The following is a 22,439-nucleotide window of genomic DNA, read 5'->3' as shown; positions in this document are numbered from 1 at the left end:
GTCTTCTGTCAGCTTTATAAAAAATTTGTTTCGGACATAGATGCATCCCAAACATTAAAGTCTTAGCTTCATTACACAAGCCTGGCTTTTAAATGTGTTAGTGCTAAGCAATTTATTCCTTTCATCAATGGACACCTAGGGTAATTTTAACATCTCCTAATAAGAGAATGCCATAAAAAAAGATTGTGAGAATGCTTATAAGATCTAAGCCACCCTAGGAAGGCCAAAAGCATTTGATTGGAGGCACTACGAATATAATACTAATTTAGCGTTTTACAATTTTATTTTGTTCAATCTCCTTTGCCGATGTGTTTTTTGTCTCCGTTCATCTCCAGCATACATATCATCTGTAAGAGGTCTGCTCTCCTTTTCAACCAATTCAAGCTGGTTTCTGCGATACAAGCAAAATGTATGGCTTTTATTTGTTAGGGACAGATTAATGGGCTTCTGTGGCCTGACTCACACACTTTCAGTTTCGAGCAGCAGGCTCCCAAATATTTGTGTGCATGTTAGCCCTTCTTGCTGTGTTTGTTGTGTTAATTGCATAAGACTACTAACAAGAGTCTGCAGAAGAAACTGTCAGGCCTCTTCCTTACAGGCATGAGATTTTAGCCTGCTGTGTGCTGGTTCATAAACCTTTTCCCAGCCTTATTAGCTTTGTGCATTTGTATCTTCTTGGTACTATTTACCCAAATGAGAAGGCAGAAGCCAGCAGCTGCCCAGAGCCATAAGGGATATTATGCCCCATCATAGCTACTGCCTTGGTATTCTGTTTAGTTATTCATCCCCAGGAAAGATCAGTTAAATTTTCAACCAATTAGTGCAAATAGACACAAGGGGGAAGCTGTTTTCATGGGGATTCTGCTTAAATGAAAGCAGACTTTCTGTGGAAATTAACTGAGAGAAATAAAAGAGAAACCATGCATGGAACTAAGAATGGGCTCTTTTTACATAACCTTTCTATTCACAGTTGATGCTAGGCCACACTTTATAAATTATGCCTTGTTGAACAATATGGAAACAAAGCAGAACCAGTCTTATGGAGGAGCAAAATATGTATGATTTGTCCATTTCTAGTTTGTTTGTTTTTCCCCTCCCTTTTTAAAGCTCACCAATACAGCACATTAGCCAGAGATTTACAAATCAACCATGTAGCCTTATCCACTGATCCAATGGTGGGTTTCAAAAATTATTCTAACCTACTTTGTGGGTGTGGCCTCCTTTGTGGGAGTGGCTTGCCGCCCATGTGACCGGATGGGAGTGGCTTGCCGCCCATGTGACCGGACACTTGTTAGAACCACCTTAAATTACCTCACACACAGCACTGGCATGCATAAGAATATGATGTAAACTTGTTTTTTAAAAGGCATCTTTGGTTTGCGTTAAAACAACTTCAACACACGCAATGTTCTGATTGCACCACAAACACAGTAGTCATCCTTACCTTTCACAGAGGCACTGAGTTTTATAAATATGAGCATGATAGTGTAGAATAATCATATCCAAGGACCAGTGGTGGGTTTCAAAAAATTTTGGAACCCTCTTCTGTAGGTGTGGCCTGTTTTCCGGGTCCACTGGTGGGACCTCTTCTAACTGGTTCGGTAGATTTGACGAACCGGTTCTACCGAATAGGTGCGAACTGGTAGGAACCCACCTTTCCACTGATCATACTTTGCAACAAATGCAATCAGTATGGCAATAACAAAGGATTGTTTCTAATAGTAGTTTTCTGCCCTATAGCAAATAGTAGTTCTTTTGTCAATTTTTCTGTATGTCAGATTAAGAGAACAATAGTCAATTTGGGTGGGTTTTTTATCCCCCCCCCCTTGGTATAGTGTTTAAGGCACCAAGTTGGAAACTCACCAGGTGAGTTATAGACCTGCGTTAGGCACAAAACCAGCTGGATGGCCTTAGGCCAGTTCTTCTATCTGAACCCATTTCTGAAACCTTGGCAAGAAAACTGCAGGGATTAGTCTAGGCTAGAGGCTTCCAATTTTGGCAACTTTAAGACCCCAAAATTCTCTTCTGAAAGTGAAGCAAAAGCAACCGTGTTGTTTTCACAAGGTTCTCCTTTGGAGCTCCTTCCAACCTCTTTCCTCTGTGTTTGCCAACAAGATTCTCAACCAAAGGTTAGGAAACCCTGCTGGGTTGTTCATAGTGTGGGCTGAAATCAGTCTGCCTGGAGCATGGCGTAATGGTGGTGCAGTGGTTAGAATGCAGTACTGCAAGCCACTTCTGCTGATCACCGGCTGCCAGCAGTTTGGCAGTTCCAGTCTAACCAGCTCAAAGTTGACTCAGCCTTCCATTCTTCCAAAGTCAGTAAAATGAGGACTCCGATTGTTGGGGCAACATGCTGACTCTGTAAACTTAGAGAAGGCTGCAAAGCAATGTAAAGCAGCATATAAGTCTAAGTGCTATTGCTAAGTGCTGTCTTCAAGGTTGACCATCAGCATCTCCCAGGAAGAATAGCTCTAGCACATGCTGCAGGCAATTTAGCGATGTGGCCTGTCAGTCGCTGGCCCCTCCCACAGCCAAATCAGAGGAGGAGGAGGAGGTGTCGGAGTCAGCATCAAGGTAACCTGAGATCTCTGAGGGGGAAGAAGAAACTGAGTTGTCAGAGATAGAGACAGAGAGCCCCCAGTTGGAGAGTCAACAGCCCACAGTTCCAGAGGTGACTGATGAGGAAGAGAAGGAACATCTCAGTCCCGTGCCTGACATGCCGATGTGCAGAAGGCAGAGGAGAGGAGAGCAGCTGGAAACTATGGGCTGGTCCTCGGGATGGAAGAGCCACCACTGCTAGCTAAGCTCCATCCTAGCTCTGAGGATAAAAGGCAGAGGGGGGGGGAGATGAATAGGTGTGGGAGACAACTATTCATCTCCCTGTTGGTCAGCCACTGATAGTCCATATTTATGGATCCTGTCTGGAACAGTATCGGAATTCTTTCTTGGAATCTGTGGCACTGAGAATCGGTTGCAGCTTTGGAGAGTGTGCATGTGTGTGTGTCTCCACTGCTGGAAAAAGAATGAGTGCACTTTCCAGGACTTCCATTACGAATGTGGCAGTGGTGGGTTCCGGATCCCATTCCAACCGGTACAGTTGGAACGGGCCTGGCTTTGTCCACATAGACATGCGCCCGTGCACAGTGTGCACATGCGTCTTGCCGTCCAGGGACACCCCTGCTAGCTTCCGCGACAGCATCACGTAGGCGCTGTATGCGCCATGTGCATGCATGGAAGCACCAAAGACTTTAAAGACAGGTAAGGAGCATGGGCGGGCAGGTGGGCCCTCTGGAGCACTGGAGCAGAGCAGTACCTGTTAGTCCAGGCAGGCTCCAGTATGCCCGTACCGGGGCATACCGCCTGAAACCCACCACTGGAATGTGGTGAAAGAGAAACTCCTGGTGGATTGGAGCTATTTCAGTGGGAAAGGGAACAAGCTTCAATTTCCACAGGCATAGAGACTTTGTTAGCCTGCTTTGTGTGTGTGAGAGAGAGAGAGACTCTGCCAGGATTGCTGGCACTTGTAATAAAGGGAATGTTAGTAAAAAAAAAATAGCATGCTTGTCATGTTTGGGTGACATGTTAGAGGCCATTGAATCTGAACCACTTTGGCCAGTGCTGAGGCCTTTCATAATAGAGTAATAGATTTGGAAGGGACCTTAGAGGTCCTCTAGTCCAACCCCTGGTTAGGCAGGAAACCCTAAACTACTTCAGACAAATGATTATCCAACATCTACTTTACAACTTCCAGTGTTGGAGCATTCACAACTTCTGGAGGCAAGTTATTCCACTGATCAATTGTTCAGGAAATTTCTCCTCAGTTCTAAGCTGCTTCTCTCCTTGATTTGTTTCCATCCATTGCTTCTACCCTCAGGTTCCTTGGAGAATAGCTTGATTCCCTCTTTTTTTGTGGCAACAAAAAAAAATATTGGAACACTGCTATCATGTCTCCCCTGGTCCTTCTTTTCATTAAACTAGACATACCCAGTTCCAGCTACTGTTCTTCATATGTTTTAGTCTCCAGTCCCCTGATCATCTTTGTTGCGCTTCTCTGCACTCTTTCTAGAGTCTGCACATCTTTTTTTACATCGTGGCGACAAAAACTGGATGCGGTATTCCAAGTGTGGCCTTACCAAGGGATTATAAAGTGGTATTAACACTTCACGTGATCTTGATTCTATCCCTCCGTTTATGTAGCCTAGAACTGTGTTGGCTTTTTTGGCAGCTGCTGCACACTGCTGGCTCATATTTAAATGGTTGTCCACTAGGACTCCAAGATCCCTCTCACAGTTACTACTGTTTAGCAAGGTACCACCTATGCTGTACCTGTGCATTTCGTTTTTCTTGCCTAAATGTAGAACCTTACTCTTTTCACCATTGAATTTCATTTTGTTAGATAGAGCCCAATCCTGGCACAAAACAGTTTAAGAACTGGATTGCTGCATTATTGAAACAAATACAAGTGGCTTCTTTCCTTCAGCCAAGTAAATCCTGCTGTCTCTGCAATGCAAACAACTCCACTGAAGGAAATCCCTTTGCATGTATCTATGATAAGTCTTGTTACCTGGGACAATAATGAATTATTTGTTGTGAATGAAAGCAAAAAAAGAAAGAAAAAGATCCTGCTAATTATTCAATCCTCCATCAATATGAAAATAAAGTTGCTTTTCTTTCTTATAATGAAATAAAGCAAAGAATGATCATTCTTAAGATAAATATCGAAGGGAACAACTTGCATGACTGTGATCAAATCTGGCAAAAGACTTTCTGTAAAGCGCTTGTGTTCTTACTGTGTCCCCTTCAGTTTGCCAGGAAGCAGTATGGGAAGCTTTCCAGATCTTTTTGGATCGGATTCCCGGTACAACCGAATACCAGAACTGGGTGACATCTTGTCAGAGAGAAACTTTCTATATATTTGACATTGGCAAAAATTTTAGTAATTCCCAAGAGCACCTGGAGATAATTCAAAGGGTAAGACTTAAAATCTGTTTTTTAACTATGTAGAAGTTTCTATATGTAGTAGCAATGCATAAAAATATTAAAAGAGCAAGAAAATGAGGACTTGAACTAATAATTGAATCATGCCTGACATGATAATAGATTGTTATCTCCCAATTGTTGGTTAATTAGCTCCCAAATAATCCTCTTCTTTCTCTTACATTTTTTTTTTTGCAGCGAGTAAAGCACAGAACATTCCAGGATAGGTACGTATTCAAAACAGAAGACTTCACATGTGTATATGTGTGTGAAAGTAAATATGTGCTTAGTCAATATGTTGAAATCTATTCGATGACAGTCAAGGAGAATGAAGAAAAATATAATTGCCTCTCATTCCTGTTCTTGACTGTCAACATATCAGGATCATTCATAAAGAATTTATTTTACAATCCTATCCAGTTTGCAAAAAAAATCTGAAGTCATCAATCTCATATCTGATCAATCTATGCAAAATTTTGCCCAAAATTGTGTATCAAGTTTTAAGATGCAAGCACTTAAAAAATTTGTACTAGCATGGCTGACCCCATAAGACGAACGGCTGGAAGTCGTAAACCTCTCGTCCCCAAAACCCCCTGAGGTCCACATCCTTATCTCTGTCTCCTTTCTTGAGTTTGAGTTTTGAGTTTGAGTTTATTGGTCTTGTATGCCGCCCACTCCCGAAGGATCCCGGGCGGCTTACAATAAACAAGGGAAGGGGATAAATAAACAAAACAACACTTTAAAATATGCAACATTCACAGTTTCCGTGGGGCTGGATATTTCACAAGCCCCCCGGCCTGCTGGAGCAGCCAGGACTTGGTGGCTTTGCGGAAGACCAGGAGGGTAGTAAGGGTCCGGATCTCCACGGGGAGGTCATTCCAGAGGGCTGGAGCTGCAACAGAGAAGGCTCTCCCCCGGGGAGAGTCGCCAGCCGACATTGGCTGGCAGATGGAATCCAGAGGAGACCTAACCTGTGAGATCTAATCGGTCTATGGGAGGTAATCGGCAGGAGGCAGTCTCTCAGGTACCCAGGTCCGATGCCATGTAGGGCTTTATAGGTGACGACCAGCACCTTGAAGCGGGTCCGGAGACTAATGGGTAGCCAGTGCAGCTTGCGGAGGATAGGTGTGACGTGGGTGTACCTGGGTGCACCCACAATCGCTTGCGCAGCTGCGTTCTGGACTAACTGAAGTCTTCGAACACTCTTCAAGGGCAGCCCCATGTAGAGCGTGTTACAGTAATGTAGTAACCTTGCAGTTCTCACTGACATCCTCTGTCTTTCAGCCGTTACTTCTATCTGGAGAGCTTCCCCTTAATTGTTCAGTCACTAAATCATGTCCAACTTTTCACAGCCCATGGACTACAGCCTGCTAGCCCCCCCCCCCCCCTCCACTGCCTGCCAATGTTTACCCAAATGCCTGTTGATTGCACTGATGATTCTAACCAGGGGTGGGTTCCGGCAGTCACTACTTCCGGTTTGCTCATGACCGTGCCGCGCACGCATACACAGTACAATAAAAATTGTTGTGTGCATGCATGCGCAGAAGCAAAATAAGATGGTGCCGTTTATGGCGCTGCTGGGAGAACCGGTTTGGGAGCGTTGCTGGCCTGGGTCGCTGCTGGTTCCAGCGTCCCAGAGCGCCAACTGCTAACGGTTCAGCCAAACCGGTCCGAACCATTAGGAACCCACAATGATTCTAACACCTTAACCTCAGTGCATAAGAGAAATAGAAATAATCTTGGGAAAGCAGGGAAAGAGACCAAGGGAATGGTCAGATAGAGACATTTTAGCAAGCGAAAAGATTGTGGGTGGGTCAAAAGAAGGTACCCGCCCTAGTTTCTTAGGCTATGGGGGCGCGAATGGGGGCGACTTTCAGACTTGCAAGATTGATGTCAGCCTTGCACGCTAGTCTGGATGGAAAGTATGACCAAATGAGCTAATTCTTATTTTATTATAAGGTTACATTAACAGAACCTCACAAATCTGAAAGCCTATCTTCATTTCAAAGATAAAACATTTCGCTCTGAGAGAAAAGGAGTAGTTTAGATGACCCTTTTGTATAGAACCCATGCCATGAAGGAAGAAGTGCTCATGTCTGAGATAATGTGGGAGGAGAGACATGTTACTCTATGGGGCTAAAAAAAAGTCAGGAGTCTAGTAATTCATTATTAATATGTGATAGCCTATAAAGGACAGTGACACTGCATTTTTTCAGGCACTGGATGGCAGGCTGATACCTGCATACAGTTTGAAGTGTATTTTCATAAGCAACAAGAGACAACAGGCCAATGATGCTAATATGGGGACCAGGTCCTGCAACAAATCCCTATTTCTGCCTTGCCCCCACATCTGCCCCAAGAGCACCACCATAAGCCCTAACATTTACACACATAAGATTAGGTGTTCTTCTTCTAATGTGATCTATGCAGTGGTTGGTTTCAAATTTTTTTAGAACCTCTTCTGTGGGTGTGGCTTGCTTTGTGGGAGTGGCTTGCTAGCCATGTGACTGGCTAGGAGTGGCTTGCCAGCCATGTGACCGAGTGGGAGTGGCTTGGCAGTCATGTGACTGGGTGGGCATGGCCAACTTGTAAAATGTGCTGAAACTTACTTAACAACGCTCTTGCTTAGCAACCAAAATGTTGGCTCAGAAGCAGATTTGTGGAACCTCTTCTACAGAAGAGGTTAGAACTGGCAGGAACCCACCCCTGTATATATGCCACCATCTGCTATCATGTTTCTCCAAAAATAAGACAGGATCTTATTTTCTTTTGACTCCCTACCCCAAAAAACTATTATTTTCAGGGAGGGCTTATTATTTTTGAGATGCAGGAGGCGGTGAGTGTGGTCACCTCATGGCTGCTGCTGCATTGCAATATTTATAGGGACGGCTTATTTTCAGGGGAAGGCTTATTTTAGTGCATGTGCTCAAAAGCCCGATTGGGCTTATTATACAGGGAGGTCTTGTTTTCAGGGAAACAGGGTACTAATGTCCCTCTGGATTATACAGGAGATAAATGGGGGAAAATATTTCTTTAAAAATATAATGTTGACAAACCTGACCACAAGACTCAAAACAAAGACAAATGTCAGATGTTTCCATATTCCTGGGGTATTTGATTTTTATTTTATTTTTAGAAATTGATTTTTTGAGTGTGGGGGAGGGGTGGGACTTCAATCTTACCAATGAGTGAGAAATTGCTGAAGTCATATATAGTATTTTTTCATGCAATCTCAATGAACTCAACATGTTTTTAATATATTATTATCGTTAATTGATAAGGTATGTGTAATCTAGCTCACATGTAACCTACACCTGCATTTGTCTTCCTTCCAAAATTTAAATTTTACATCAGTCTGGTTATTCTGTGCTTCTGATGAAGAGAGCTGCAGCTCGTGAAAGCATGGGCCTTTTAATTGTCAGAAAAGGTGCTATCAGACCCCTTCTGATTCTCAGATGGATGCATTTAGATTGATAGGTCTACTCAGCATGGGTACCCAAGGCTGTCATTTGTGAAAGAAGTCTAACTCTTCGCTACTATTGATTAATTTAACAGTGAATCACTTTCATAGTCCAAAGTGGTTTCATGATGCAAAATAAATGAACAATGTAAACTTATGGGTGTATTTTTTTTTTAATTGTCATCTTCTGATTTCATATCCATTTTTGACATACAATTTATTTAAATGCAAAGTGATAAAACACTCTGGTGTTGTCTACATTTTCAATACATCCAATTATAATACTTGCTCTGAGGCCGTCTACATATTATGTATTCGCATTTTTTTTAACAAAGTAGTTTCCTTATGTGAACTAAGGAGCTCTAGCAGATGTGGGCTACAAATATCCTGCAGATTATGGGATGGTAGCAGAGAGTTAGATTGTTCTGTGCCTTTTCCCTGCCTCCTTGAAGTCCTCTGGTTTTTATAATCTAGATCAAGTGTTCCAGGATTTTTAAGTAAATAAAGTTTCTTCTTGTGTAATATTGTATTCCAAAATAAGAGGTGGAGAGGAGCTGGGGCAAGTAACGGGAACTCACCCTGTCATGCAGTTCTCTGGTCTCAAACCCAGCTGTCACATTTCCGGTCTGGAGCAGCATGTGGCTCTTTCATCCCTCTGCTGCGGCTTCCTGTCGCTCAAATTATGCATCACAACTGCCAATGGGTGATACTTGCTGGCAGGTGATTTATTGAGCCTTTTGACCCCCGGTAGGCCAACTATAGATAAATCCAAGAAAAGAAAAGTTGCAGAAGAAAACAGAAGGTTTAATTCAACTACACGTGTTAGTTCTATGGCCACTCAGGAAATAGTCAGGCACGGGAAAGGCTCCCAGTGTGTCCCAATCAGTGGTGGGTTTCAAAAAAAATTTCGAACCTACTCTATGGGTGTGGCCTCCTTTGTGGGAGTGGCTTGCCAGGCATGTGACCTGGTGGGAGTGGCTTGCCGGCCATGTGCTCTCTCTCTCTCTCTCTCTCTCTTTCCTTCTTTTTGTCTCTCTGTCCCTTTTTCCTTTTTTCCTTTTATCTCTCTCTCACTTTTTCTTTCTTTTTTCTTTTTTCCTTTCTTCCTTTCTTTCTCTTTCTCTTTCTCTTTTTCTCTCTGTGTGAGTCAGTCTGTCTGTCTGTCTGTCTCTCTGTCTCTCTCTCTGTGTGTGTCCCTCTGGATTATACAGTGTCTGTGTGTGTGTGTGTCAGTGGTGAGTTTCTGTGTGTGTGTGTGTGTGTGTGTGTGTGTGTGTCAGTGGTGGGTTTCAAAAAAATTTGGAACCTCTTCTGTAGGTGTGGCCCGCTTTCCGGGTCCACTGGTGGAACCTCTTCTAACCGGTTCGGTAGATTTGAGGAACCAAACTGGTGCGAACTGGTAGAAACCTACCTCTGGTCCCAGCGTTTTCTTTTCTGTGGGAAACAATCCAAATGGCTTTTTGAGTGTTTAAGTTACCAATCCCAGCTTTAACCACTGAGCCATTATGCCCCCTAGTACTTATTAGGCAATAGAAATCAGTGGACTCTATGGATTAGGATATGATTAGTAAACACAAATAGCTGGTTCCCAAATAATTGAGGCATATAGTTTCTTCTTTGGGAAAAGCTCTCCTTACTCAGAGTTTTTGCTAAAGATGCACTGCCTGAGCTTAATTTTCTTTATTGATAATGATGAATACATTTTTGATGAATATTTGCTGCTCATCTGATGAGAGTTGCCATAAGGATTTATGCCAGACAGTGTTATCTTGGCAGGTTTCATTCATCAGGAGCTCCATGAGCATATTGGAGAGCTAAATTATAGAAAATACAACGTGCGCCTATTTTGCTCTGAGTCTTTATTTTTAATTTGCAAAAGCGTGTCTTTAGACAGAATGTGGCTTTAACTGGAACGAAATGAATACCTGCTCCTCTCATTTTGATAGTTTTGCTTATTACCTTTTTTTTTTCCAGAAAAGAGGACATTTCTCCAGAAAAATCAGGTGGCAAAAAACCTGAGGAACAGCCTTCTGTTGTTACAGGTAACACTAAGCATGCATGCTATGTGAGTCTACCAGTTTATGATATATAGTTCAAGCTTGTTATTGTTTGAGCATGTAATTCAGAGTATGGAAATCAGTGGTGGGTTGCAGGTGGTACGCCCAGGTACGGGCGTACCAGTGTGTGCCGGGAGCACTGGGTACCGTTCTGGTACTATGCTCTGGAGGACCCGCCTGAGCTCCTTACCTGTATTTGAGCTCTTCCGCACTTCCATGCACGCACACGGACCATATGGCTCCTGCGTGATTCTCTGCAGAGTAACTGGAGCATCGCAGAGGCATCATGGAGGTAAGGACGCATGCGCGTCGTACGTGCATGAATGTGGGGGACGCTGGGCCCCATTGCAACGTACCAGTTGCAACAGGATCCAGAACCCATCACTGATTGAAATAGAGTAAATAGTTCAAGTGAAATATAATGGAATGGAATGGCTTTTTATTGTAAGCTTGGTTTGATAAATATTTTAAACACTTAAACTGCAACATTTTAACTGTGTGATATTTATCATGCTTCCTTGGTGCAGAAAATCTGGCAAAGCAATCAAAAAAATAAATTTGCAACGAAGAATCCTTTTGCATAGAATTAAATAACAAGTTAATAGAGGTTTGTTTTCATTAGTTACTGTACAAGTGAATAGCTGAATGGGTTGATTAAATATTCTTCCCCATATCACAGAAAATGTATCTAAAATCATGACACTCCTGATGTAGTTAGTAACTGCATAAATGTGTTTTTTTTTCCTCAGAAGGCCTTTGCTTCTGAGAAATGCTGATCTTTCTCTAGAATATGGGGAACAGCAAATTCCAGAGTTTAGTAGAACTTTCCAGTACTAAGTCAGAAATTTTACACCTTCCTTGAACATACCCATTAAAAAAAAACTTAAAGGGATCGTATACAGTTTAGCTCTTAACATTTAATCCATGTATGTAGTGAGCTCTCAATAAATCCAGTGGGGTCTGGATGTGTGCATAAGATTACAGCTTTTTCACAAATACAGGTACTAGAACTATATGTAGAACAAGACCCAAATTGATGCTTTGGTTTGTAATTTATTTTCAAAAAGAAACAACTCAGTTGTATTATTTTTGCTCTGAATTCTCATAATATTGAGTAGAAAGCCATACATTGGTAGAGTTCCTTAATCCTTTTTTTAAAATTTCTGCTTCCCAATGATCTCTACAGATACCCTTGGGAATGAGATTGTCAATGACACCAAAACGCCAGGAAAGGTGAGGAGTCAATAGCATTCTCTCTACTTAAAAGGTTGCACTTCATTTTCCCCATTGACAAGACTAATTCACGAGGTGATCTAGCTCAGAAGTTTCCAAACTTGGCAATTTTAAGACTCATGGACTTCAATTCCCAGAATTCCTTAGCCTGCTTACCGAGGAATTCTGGGAATTGAAGTCCACAACGCTCAAAAGTTTCCACGTTTGGTGACCCCTGATCTAGTTCATGACTAGTACTTATTTTTCCTCTTATTTACTTCACTTAGAATCAGGGGTGGGCTTCAAAATTTTCAGCAATGAGTTTTCTGCCCAGTTACTGGGTGGGCATGGCTAGTTGGCCTCCTGCACCACGGCGGGGGGGGGGGTGTTTTTGCCTTCCCCAGACTCTGGGAGTGGAGGGGTGGTTGGGGCCAGTCAGGGGTGGGATTTAGCAATAGCAATAGCAGTTAGACTTATATACCGCTTCATACAGCTTTCAGCCCTCTCTAAGCGGTTTACAGAGTCAGCATATTGCCCCCAACAACAATCCGGGTCCTCATTTTACCCACCTCGGAAGGATGGAAGGCTGAGTCAACCCTGAGCCGGTGAGCTTTGAACAGCCGAACTGCAGAACTGCAGTCAGCTGAAGTAGCCTGCAGTGCTGCATTTAACCACTGCGCCACCTTGGCTCTTTGGAGGTTCTCCGAACCAGCCATAACATTAGCTAGTTTCTCCTGAACCCGGGCAAACCCCATTGCAGCCCACCCCTGCTTAGAATGGTCATATAAATTAGGGTATCTCCTCTCAGCTAATTGTGAATAATGTTGGTTGCCTATGCCTGAGAAACTGACAGACATTGAAGTACTGTACCAATGTCCAAATAAAGCATTTTTTCATCCTTATTATATAACTCACTTCTTTTCTACGTAGTACAAATGAAAGATCTCAAGTCTAATTCTCCTACAAACCAACTAAGCATTTCCATGGTCTTTCTTCTCTAGCTTTAGTGCTTATATTTCCTCCCTTATGGTATTTAACTCTCTTCTAAGCCTCTCATATCTCCCTTTGCTGCCTGGAAAGTGAAAGCTATTCCCTTGATTAGCATCTCAGCTTTTATTTTGCTCTCTCTACCCAGTCCCTTTAGAGATTTATTCCAAACAGATGTCATATGCTTGGAGCCATATTGTAACTAGCACCTTCAATAATACAAGAGATCCCCATGATATCAGAATTGTACCTACTGTATGTTTGAATAATTCCTTCTAACTCCAATAAGTGAATTACTTCAATCCCCTTAACATTAAACAGAGTTTTGCTGGATGCCTTTCTTGCGTTGCAGTCTCCCTGAGAGTAGATTTTATGTTTCAATTAGCAATAACCGAAGGTGTTTTCCTTCTTTGGGCCTTTTTGCTATAATAAGAAAGTGTTGGAGAACAAAAGTACCAACTGATAATAAATACCCAGGGAAGGCAAGAACGGCTGGCTGCGTTTTCCTACTTTGGAGGGAGGCAGCAGATCCAATGGTGGAGATAGCCTTACTATCATGCTCTCCTGAATCCATTCAGATGTGCTTTACATTTAAACCCTGGTAAAAGGTTGGGTTGTGTTTTTTTTGCATTAGCTAATTAAAAAAACCATAAAGAACAGGAAGCCACGGGTAGAAAGAGAATATGTAGGAGCTTCTAAATAGTCTGATGCAGTGGTGGGTTTCAAAAATTGTTCGAACCTACTCTGTGGGTGTGGCTTCCTTTGTGGGAGTGGCTTGCCGCCCATGTGACCGGATGGGAGTGGCTTGCCGCCCATGTGACCGGATATGAAGATGCCGACAACACTTGTCAGAACCACCTTAAATTACCTCACACACAGCACTGGCATCCATAAGAATATGAGGTAAACTTGTTTTTTAAAAGGCATCTTTGGTTTGCGTTAAAACAACTTCAACACATGCAATGGTCTGATTGCACCACAAACGCAGTAGTCATCCTTACCTTTCACAGAGGCACTGAGTTTTATAAATATGAGCATGATAGTGTAGAATAATCATATCCAAGGACCAGTGGTGGGTTTCAAAAAAATTTGGAACCTCTTCTGTAGGTGTGGCCTGCTTTCCAGGTCCACTGGTGGAATCTCTTCTAACCGGTTCGGTAGATTTGACAAACCGGTTCTACCGAATAGGTGCGAACTGGTAGGAACCCATCTCTGGACTGATGGGAATAACATTAGGAAGACTATCAGTTGTGTACGGGTTGTCCCCAATTTGGGTCTGAGCCTGGAGCCGAAGCCAATGAAGAACACAAGATGCAGAATTTGCTTCCTTTTATTGAAGCACTTCAAGAGAAGGGATCCTGGCCAGAAAATGCCTAGGAACTTCAAACAATAGAATTCAGAAAGATTTATATAATTTCACTAAGGTGAAAGGTGGGATATGTAAGAAATATTATCTAATAAACATTTTAGTAATGATCTAACAGTTGCATTGGTTTCTAACTGTCCCCATTCCTAAGCCTTGGACAATGGAGGCTCTAGACCAGGGGTTCAAACTCACAGGATCATGTTGTTTGTCATGTGATGTATCATAACTTTTTCCCCCTTTGCTAAAATGGGGCTGGGCATGGCCAGCGCATGATGCATCCACCCTACGAGTTTGATACCCCTACTCTATGTGTTATCTAATACACTATTTGTTCCAGGCAGTTCCACCACAAAACCGCGCTCGACTAAACCGCGCCCAACTGAACTGTGTCGCTGACGTCATCAACAGGGCGACAACAGTGTGGAGACAGAAGCACGCTGTAAACCCTAAACCTAAAATTAACCCCTAAACCTAAACCTAACCCCCCTAAACCTAACCCTAAACCTAACCCTAAACCTAACCCTAAACCTAACCCTTAACCTAACCCTAAACCTAATCCTAACCCTTAACCTAACCCTAAACCTAACCCTTAACCTAACCCTAAACTTAACCCTCACCCTTAACCTAGCCCTAAACCTAACCCTAAACCTAACCCTCACCCTTAACCTAACCCTAAAGCTAACCCTAAAGCTAACCCTAAACCTAACCCTTACTTTAAGTTGAATCGGCTTGCTTTCAAAGCGCTATTTAAAGCGCCCTTTTTTCTCCGCGCTGGCTGTTGTCGCCCTGTTGATGACGTCAGCGACGCGGTTTAATCGGGCGCGGTTTAGTCAAGCGCAGTTTAGTCGAGCACGGTTTTGACGGGTCACGGTTCCAGGCCATCCCTATTCATAACTTCTAGCTGTGATATGCAGGATACCTAACTCTTTGTTACTGTGCATATTCTCTGTGAATAAGCATTCTTTCTCCTTGCCAGACAGGCTCCACAATTGCAGCATTCCCAGTTTTCTTACAATAGCTCTGTTATTGTTTTCTTTTACTATATGTACTATCAATTTCCTAGACTTGAGTTGAGGCAGTATATAGTTTCATAAACAAACAAACAAATTCATGACCTTAGTGAAGCATTGGTTAAAGTGAAGGACTGCAGGCAGAACTCTGCCCACAGCCTGGAGTTCGATCCTGATCCTGAGTCAAGGTTGACTCAGCCTTCTATTCTTCTGAGGTCAGTAAAATGAGGACCCAGATTGTTGGGGGCAATACGCTGACTCTGTAAACTGCTCAGAGAGTGCTGTAAAGTGCTATAAAGGGGCTGTATATAAGTGTAAATAGTATCATTACAGTGCGTAGTAAAACTATGTACATCATGAGAGGTAAACTCCAAAATCCTAAAGCAGCTATCTGTAGCCTTGTCAGAGTTTGCAGCGGCAATCACATCCAGAAAGCACACACAGGTAACTGATTCAGCAGGATTCAATAACTTCTCTTTATATATCACATGAAGTAAATATACAATACCAAAAGCAGGTTTTTCCAACCTGGTAATAAATACAAGCAAAACACAAGCAGAGGAGAGGAGTTTCAGTTTTAGTTCAGAGCAACAGACTAGTTTTGAGCTCAGCACAGACTCAGAGCTACAGAGCTAAGCCACGCCCAGGCTCCTTGCTGTCTGAATCAGCAAACAGCCCCCATTGGCTGATCTTGTTGCCATGTCTCTTCCAGTATGAACCCTACACTGAGCACTATTAAGGTGGGGCATACAACATAATCACAAAGTATAAAGAAGCACACACAAAGAATTTACATACAAAGCGTCTACAGTGAAAACGGCAACAATACAAGTGGCATGAACAGCTTCTTTTTAAGATATGAGCACCAAGTTCATATCATGAAGCCGAGGTGGCGCAGTGGTTAGGGTGCAGTACTGCAGACCACTTCAGCTGACTGTTATCTGCAGTTCAGTGGTTCTAATCTCACCGGCTCGAGGTTGACTCAGCCTTCCATCCTTCCGAGGTGGGTGAAATGAGGACCCAGATTGTTGTTGGGGGCAATATGCTGACCCTGTAAACCGCTTAGAGAGGGCTGAAAGCCCTATGAAGCGGTATATAAGTCTAACTGCTATCAAGCATGTGCTCTTTTTCAATATTTCCTGGTTTATTTCCCTGATTTCAATGTTTTGTTGCCTTCCCTCGTTTTCTTCCACCTTCCCTCCCTTCTGAACCTGAGAGTTCCTCAAGCAAAGACCTCCTTTGATTGTGTGCATCATGCCTTAAGGCACTCAGAGGATGTTTCATATTAGTGTAAAGTGTATTCTGGGGTTTCGGAAGTGGTTTGGAAACTGATTTCCTCTTTTCTTCTCTTGGGAGCCAAAGCCAGAAGTTCCAAATATCATTTCCAAGCTGCCTGTGGAGCAAACGGTGGAGTTCAGTGTCACTGTCAGCAACCAGGAATATACACCAGACCTGAATAACCCGGGTTCTCCTCTGTATCAGAAACTAGCGGCAAAATATCAAGTCCAGGTAAAACACTCCTCAGTAGAAATAGAATCTATTCTTGTCAGATGAAGTCAGTTTCCTTTGATATATTTGTTTTAAGAAAACATCTTATAGAGTAGATATTGTGGTTATTAAAGATATGGAAAATGTATTTCTGGTTTGCTAGGCTATCGGTAAATGTGTAGGTCAGGGGGTGTCAAACTCAAGGCCCAGGGGCCAGGAAACAGTAAAGGACCAAGCTGTGGTGCCTCTCCGAGCAAAAATGAAGCTCAGGAGGGCTGCTCCATTTTCACTGGCAGAGGGTTGTAGGAGGCCGTTACAGCTGAAAACGGAGCTCAGGAGCCCATTTTTGTTGGCAGAGCACTCGAGCCACCATAGGTGCCCCCGAGACGAATAGATGGCCATGCCCTCCCCAGCCCCCCAAGGTCAAACACAACCCTGATGCAGCCCTCAATGAAATCAAGTTTGACACCCTTGGTCTTTGTAGTCCTTGTTTATTTGCTGCCTCATTCAATCACCGTTCAACATGATGATGTTGCTGAAGAAAATAACTGTACAACCAATGCCTGCATTTATGATGTCTGCAGCATCCCACGGTTATATGATTAGTACAGTGAGTGTGCATTGTCCTATGCTTGACCTGTTGTTTTTCCTCTGCCTCTACCTTGCACAGGGGACAGAAAGGGATTACAAGAGAGTAAGCACATGCCCAATGGGAAATATACATCCAGAGGAATGCAGGATAGCACTGGCAGCTACAAGTGCCTTACCAAAATATAATAATTTATTCCCCATTGCATGGTTGCTTATTGTCTTGGAATCCTTTCCTTTCCAATCTCTCCGTTCTGGGGGGGGGGGGAGAAACAATTTATCTAGGCAATCTTTCCTGTGCTTGATCCATTTTTCTTCTCCCTCCCCCCCACCCCACCCAGAATAGGAGATTGGAGAAGAAGCAGTTAGAAGAGAGTAAGCAGCAGTGGTGGGTTGCAGGCGGTACACCCCGGTACAGGCGTACTGGAAACTGCCCGGCTCACCGGGTACCGTTCCAGTACGGTGTTCCGGGTACCATTTCGGTACGGTGCTCTGGAGGGCCCGCCCACCCACCCGAGCTCCTTTAAAGCTGTCAGCACTTATGCACATGCACGACGCTCCACTGAGCAGCTAGAGCATCGCAGAGGCTTGCGAGACCGCCTGCTGCCAATTACCTCCCAAAGACCCATTAGATCACACAGGGTCGGCCTCCTCCGGTTTCCGTCTACCAGCCAATGCCATCTGGCTACCACCCGAGGGAGGGCCTTCTCTGTAGCAGCTCCAGCCCTTTGGAATGAACTCCCCACGGAGATTCAGACCGTCACCTCTCTCCAGGCCTTCCGGAAAGCCGTCAAAACCTGGCTGTGCCAGCAGGCCTGGGGTTGATGAGTTCCCCTCCCCTCTCGACTTGTATGGTTGTATGACTCTTGTGTATTTTAATTACGTGTATTGTGTTTGTATGCCCTTTTCCCCTTTTGAGTTGTTCGCCGCCCTGAGTCCCTCCCGGAGAAGGGCGGCATACAAATAAACTAAATCTTAAATCTTGCGGAAGAGTCATTTGAAGCTACAACATGCGTGTGCATGTAGGTGACGCCAGGGCCGGAACGGAATCCAGAACCTACCCTTGGTAAGCAAGTATACAATGGGGAATACGCTGGGCTATTTGCATAGCCAGTCAGAGCTGCTGATGCCACCACATTGCTTTTAGTTGTATTCCACATTATGTGCCTGCTAACTCTCTTGTACTCCCTCCCTTAATGTAAATATAAATATTAATTCCATTCTTGATTCCAGCAATTGGGATTGCTGGAACTGATCATTCCAAAGGGCCAAAGAGTGATTAGGGGGGATACAAAATCTGGAGATATGAAACTGATTAGTCTTGTCAATTGCAAGCCAGCTATCCCAATGCTGTCAGTCAGCATTCCATAAACCAGGGAGGTAGGAAAAGTAGGAAAAGGGAAAGAGCAAGTGAGTTCACTTTGTTTAATAACAGAGCCGCTGGTCTTTATTGTGGTAAGCTAAATGAGTACTTTTTGCATTTTATTAAGATAGAAAAGTTAAATTATATTTTAGACTTCAGTTTTCTTTAAATTCCAAGCAATTTACTACACTGTGCTATTTGGGTATTTCAGAGGAGGTTGTCCTTTTTTAAAAAAAAGAATATAATCTACTCACAGTTAAGCACTTTTAAATCTCCCTTACTAAAGTTATGCGCTTAAATCTTACTAAAATAAGGAGAAGTCAACTTAGATAACTCAGACTCTCCCCTCTGTTTAATCCTTCAAAATGACTCTTAAAATATTCTAGCCACTGTAAGATTGTTACCATAGGTAATGATCAGTAAGGAGAGATGCTTCATTTTACAAGGAAATGACAATAGAATTTTATTTGTGCACTAGAATAAAGATATATCCGCACATAAGGAGAGACAGACAATAGATTCATCTCCACTTAACATTGCCTTCTTATGGATGTCTGCTTATATATGTATTTGAGTAGCAGATAATTCTCCACATCTATTTCTGGACAGGCTAGTATCACAAGGGTGTTATCAGGGGTGAGGATACTTAACCCAACTTTGTCCCTGCTCACAAAATGGAGTTAGTCCCCTATTTGTAGCACCGGGTAGGGCTAAAACTAGCAAGGGAATTGTTGGAGTTAGTATATTTTAACAATTAGGATCCTGTTCATTTCCCATAATATCTGGACGCTATGAATGGGCTCCATAAATGTCCCTAGATAATAAAAACTATAGCCAGTTCTAATTGTTCAGTGCCTGGATTAGAAATGTTCTCCCTGACCAGAAAAAGTGGCCAAAATAATAAAGGAACCTCATGCTGATTGTGTTGGCTTTAGAAAGTGGCTAGTAGCATTTTTGGAAGCTTGTCCGCATTTTGTGAATAAGCTTCTCCTAGCATTTTCTAAACTGCAAAAGTTGGTAATGCTTAAATTAAATATTAATCAAACATATGAACAGTCACTGTTATTATATGATTTTAATATTATTATTACAGCCTGTTAAAAAAAAACCTGCAAAGCAATTTGAAGAATAAAAGATGCATCAGTTCAAATATTGTAGATATTTCATGATTGCATAAAGTGCTACAACTACAGAGTACTTTATCCTGATAAAATAATTAGTCTGTAATGTGAGCACTTTATCATGCTTTAAGTAATGGATAATATCACTGAGTTGCACAAGGTAAATCACAGCCATTTCACATTGAAATCTTCCATCAAAAATTTCAATAATAGCTGGTAGAAAAATATAGAAAAGATCTACTAGGTAGCCACTTACCCTGCTTGTATCTAGAGCCAAGTATCAGAGATCATCTCAAGGATGAGGTGGAATCTTAAAAAAAAATTCTAACATTGTGAAGGGACTTATAAATTTGACATTAGTATTTAGAACAGGTCCTAGAAGTCAACTCTAGGCTGGTGAGGGGAATGAAATACTAGGATAAAACCATAGAACAATCAGCTTATCAGGCCTGCATTTATATTCCTTTTAGAATTTTGGCCTGCCACACTTTCTCTTATTTCATTATGCTGTTTCTTTAAGTATAGTCAATGGGAGGGGGGATTAGAAGGAGTAGGATTTTGGAATGTATTGTTTTTCATTCTTTGCTAGAAGCCAAGGTCATCCTTTGTCTCCACACCAGTACACCTGACTGGAAGAAGCTGGGCATGGACGCCAGTGTGGAAGAAGGAGATTGGACCATGTGATGGATTGTGGGTGTGGGGACAAGATCATGAACTTTTAACTGGGTGGGATTCTGATGTAACTTCCAGAGCTGGGATCCCCACAGCTATGTGCCTGCTTTATTAAATTGGAACTTTAAGCATAGTTTTGGGGTTGCCAGGTATAACTTCCAAACTCCAAAAATCGTCTGCCTAGTCTTCCAGCATCGGCCACTCTAGGAGTGCTCTATGGTGGGCCGGCTGCTGGAAGACTCTCTGTCCGGAAGACTCTCTGTCCGGAAGACTCTCTGTCTGGAAGACTCTCTGTCCGGCAGCTGGCCCACAATAGAGAGCACTCCTAGAGCAGCTGATGCAGGAAGACTTGGCAGCTGATTTTTGGAGTTTGGAAGTTATGCTCAGAGCATGGCGGTGGCGGTCCCTGGGAGAGCATAGTTTTGCCTTCGATTCTGATTTGATTCTACATGGTGTTTGGAACGTTGACACAGCTCCAATTCTAGCCATCATATTTTGTACTAAAAGAAGTCACCAGACTTTATTAGTATAGTATAGCATAGTCTTTATTGTCAGTGTATAAAATAAATACAACAAATACAACAACATAAACAGTAAAAAGAATAATCCCAATGCAAGTAATTAGGGGAAAAGAAAAAAGACAAAGAAAGACAAAGAAAAACTAGTCATACATTTCCACATGTGCGTGGAGTGATTGTGGTTGTGTTTCAGAGTCTAACAGCACAAGGAGAGAAACTATTTTTAAGCCTATTTGTTTGGCTGGCTATTCTTTGATGTCTTCTGCCCGGTGGTAGAAGTGCAAAGAGACACTGACCAGGGTGTGTGAATCATCTCTGAGTATCTTCCTTACTGTGCTAAAGCAGCGAGACCTGGCAATGTCAACCAGGTTAGAGGGTAACCAATTGTTACTTGTGCTGATCACTCTCTGTAGTGCCTTCAGGGCAATTCCATGTAGAACCCTTTGTAGTTACTGTATAGAAGCTTACTAAGGCAGGAATCCCTGAAGCCAGGCCACTTCTACACAGTAGGATTTTAGTTTGTATATTCCCTTTATTACCTGCCCTTTCCCTATTCCTCATTCAGGGAGGGAAACAAAATGAAATAAAGACTATTAACCACCCACGGTAAACCAATACTGCATTCTATTTTAGCATAAGAAGATGTCCAGCTCTGTCAGAAAATCTGTCTCACTGACTCAGCCACATGTTATGGACATCTGCACAGATATGAATTGTTTCTGGACATAAATATGAAAGAAAGCGAGGAGAAGGACTGGGAAATTTGAATACCTCATGGGGAAGAAATGATGTAGCAATAGATAATTTCCATTTTAAGTTTAATTAGATCAGGGTAATAACAGATGTCATTACATCACGCTGCAATATATTTTAGCATGGGGGATTTTACCTGCTACATACTTCAGTAGGGATAGCTTTCATTAGAAATAAAATGATATTGGTGCAACTATTTCACAGAAAATCTACCCAATCAAAACTAATATTTAGGTCATGATATGTGAAAGCAGGACAGCATTGTTTATTCCTTAAGGATTACATATTGTTTATTTGTAACATTCCCTTGATAAAATTTTCCATCTGTGAAAAAATATGCACACCTAAGAGACTTCAAGCTTGAGATCTTTTTATATATTATGAGACGCTAACAGATCTATTAGACGGGAAAGTGATGGAAAAATACACCACAGATCTCTACAGAAGGGTTTAATTACAAGATCTGCCAATATTGACTCCTTCTGTATGGATAGTTCCATTAATTTACAAGTGTCAAACTCGATTGCGTCACATGACGTATCGTGATGTTTCACGAAGTTTTTTGCCTTTGCGGAGCCAGGGGTGTGTGGCTTGTGTGTGACACATCCAGCCTACAGATTGCCAGTTTGACACCCCGTCTTCCTCTTATCAAGAAAAATATCTGTTAAAAGCAAGATAACATTTGTGAGATATACTTTTTATTTTTTTTAATCCATGTTTTGGAAAATGGAATATGGAAAAAGATAGTTACAGTATGTTACAAAATGGCTTATTTGAGAAAATGTTAGTTTCAAATGTTCATAATCAAATAAAATTTAATGGCATCAAAGAATTTTTGTAAAAAGGGGGGATCTGTGGGAAGTTGCT

At 42.4% G+C, this 22,439-nt stretch overlaps 1 protein-coding gene across 1 annotated transcript in view; it reads left to right on the top strand.

Annotated features, from left to right (window-relative positions):
• IMPG1 (interphotoreceptor matrix proteoglycan 1) overlaps positions 1-22,439 on the top strand; it is an 81,000-nt gene that overhangs the window by 12,615 nt on the left and 45,946 nt on the right. Inside the window, 5 exon segments of the mRNA XM_032215184.1 lie at positions 4,805-4,971; positions 5,176-5,204; positions 10,412-10,479; positions 11,633-11,727; positions 16,432-16,578. Of these exon segments, the coding sequence (XP_032071075.1) occupies positions 4,805-4,971; positions 5,176-5,204; positions 10,412-10,479; positions 11,633-11,727; positions 16,432-16,578 (506 nt within the window).

The sequence above is a fragment of the Thamnophis elegans genome, chromosome 4 (genome assembly GCF_009769535.1).
Source record: "Thamnophis elegans isolate rThaEle1 chromosome 4, rThaEle1.pri, whole genome shotgun sequence".
Lineage (NCBI taxonomy): Eukaryota > Metazoa > Chordata > Lepidosauria > Squamata > Colubridae > Thamnophis > Thamnophis elegans.
The sequence above is the reverse complement of the archived record's forward strand: the minus strand, read 5'-3'. Positions and strand labels throughout refer to the sequence as shown.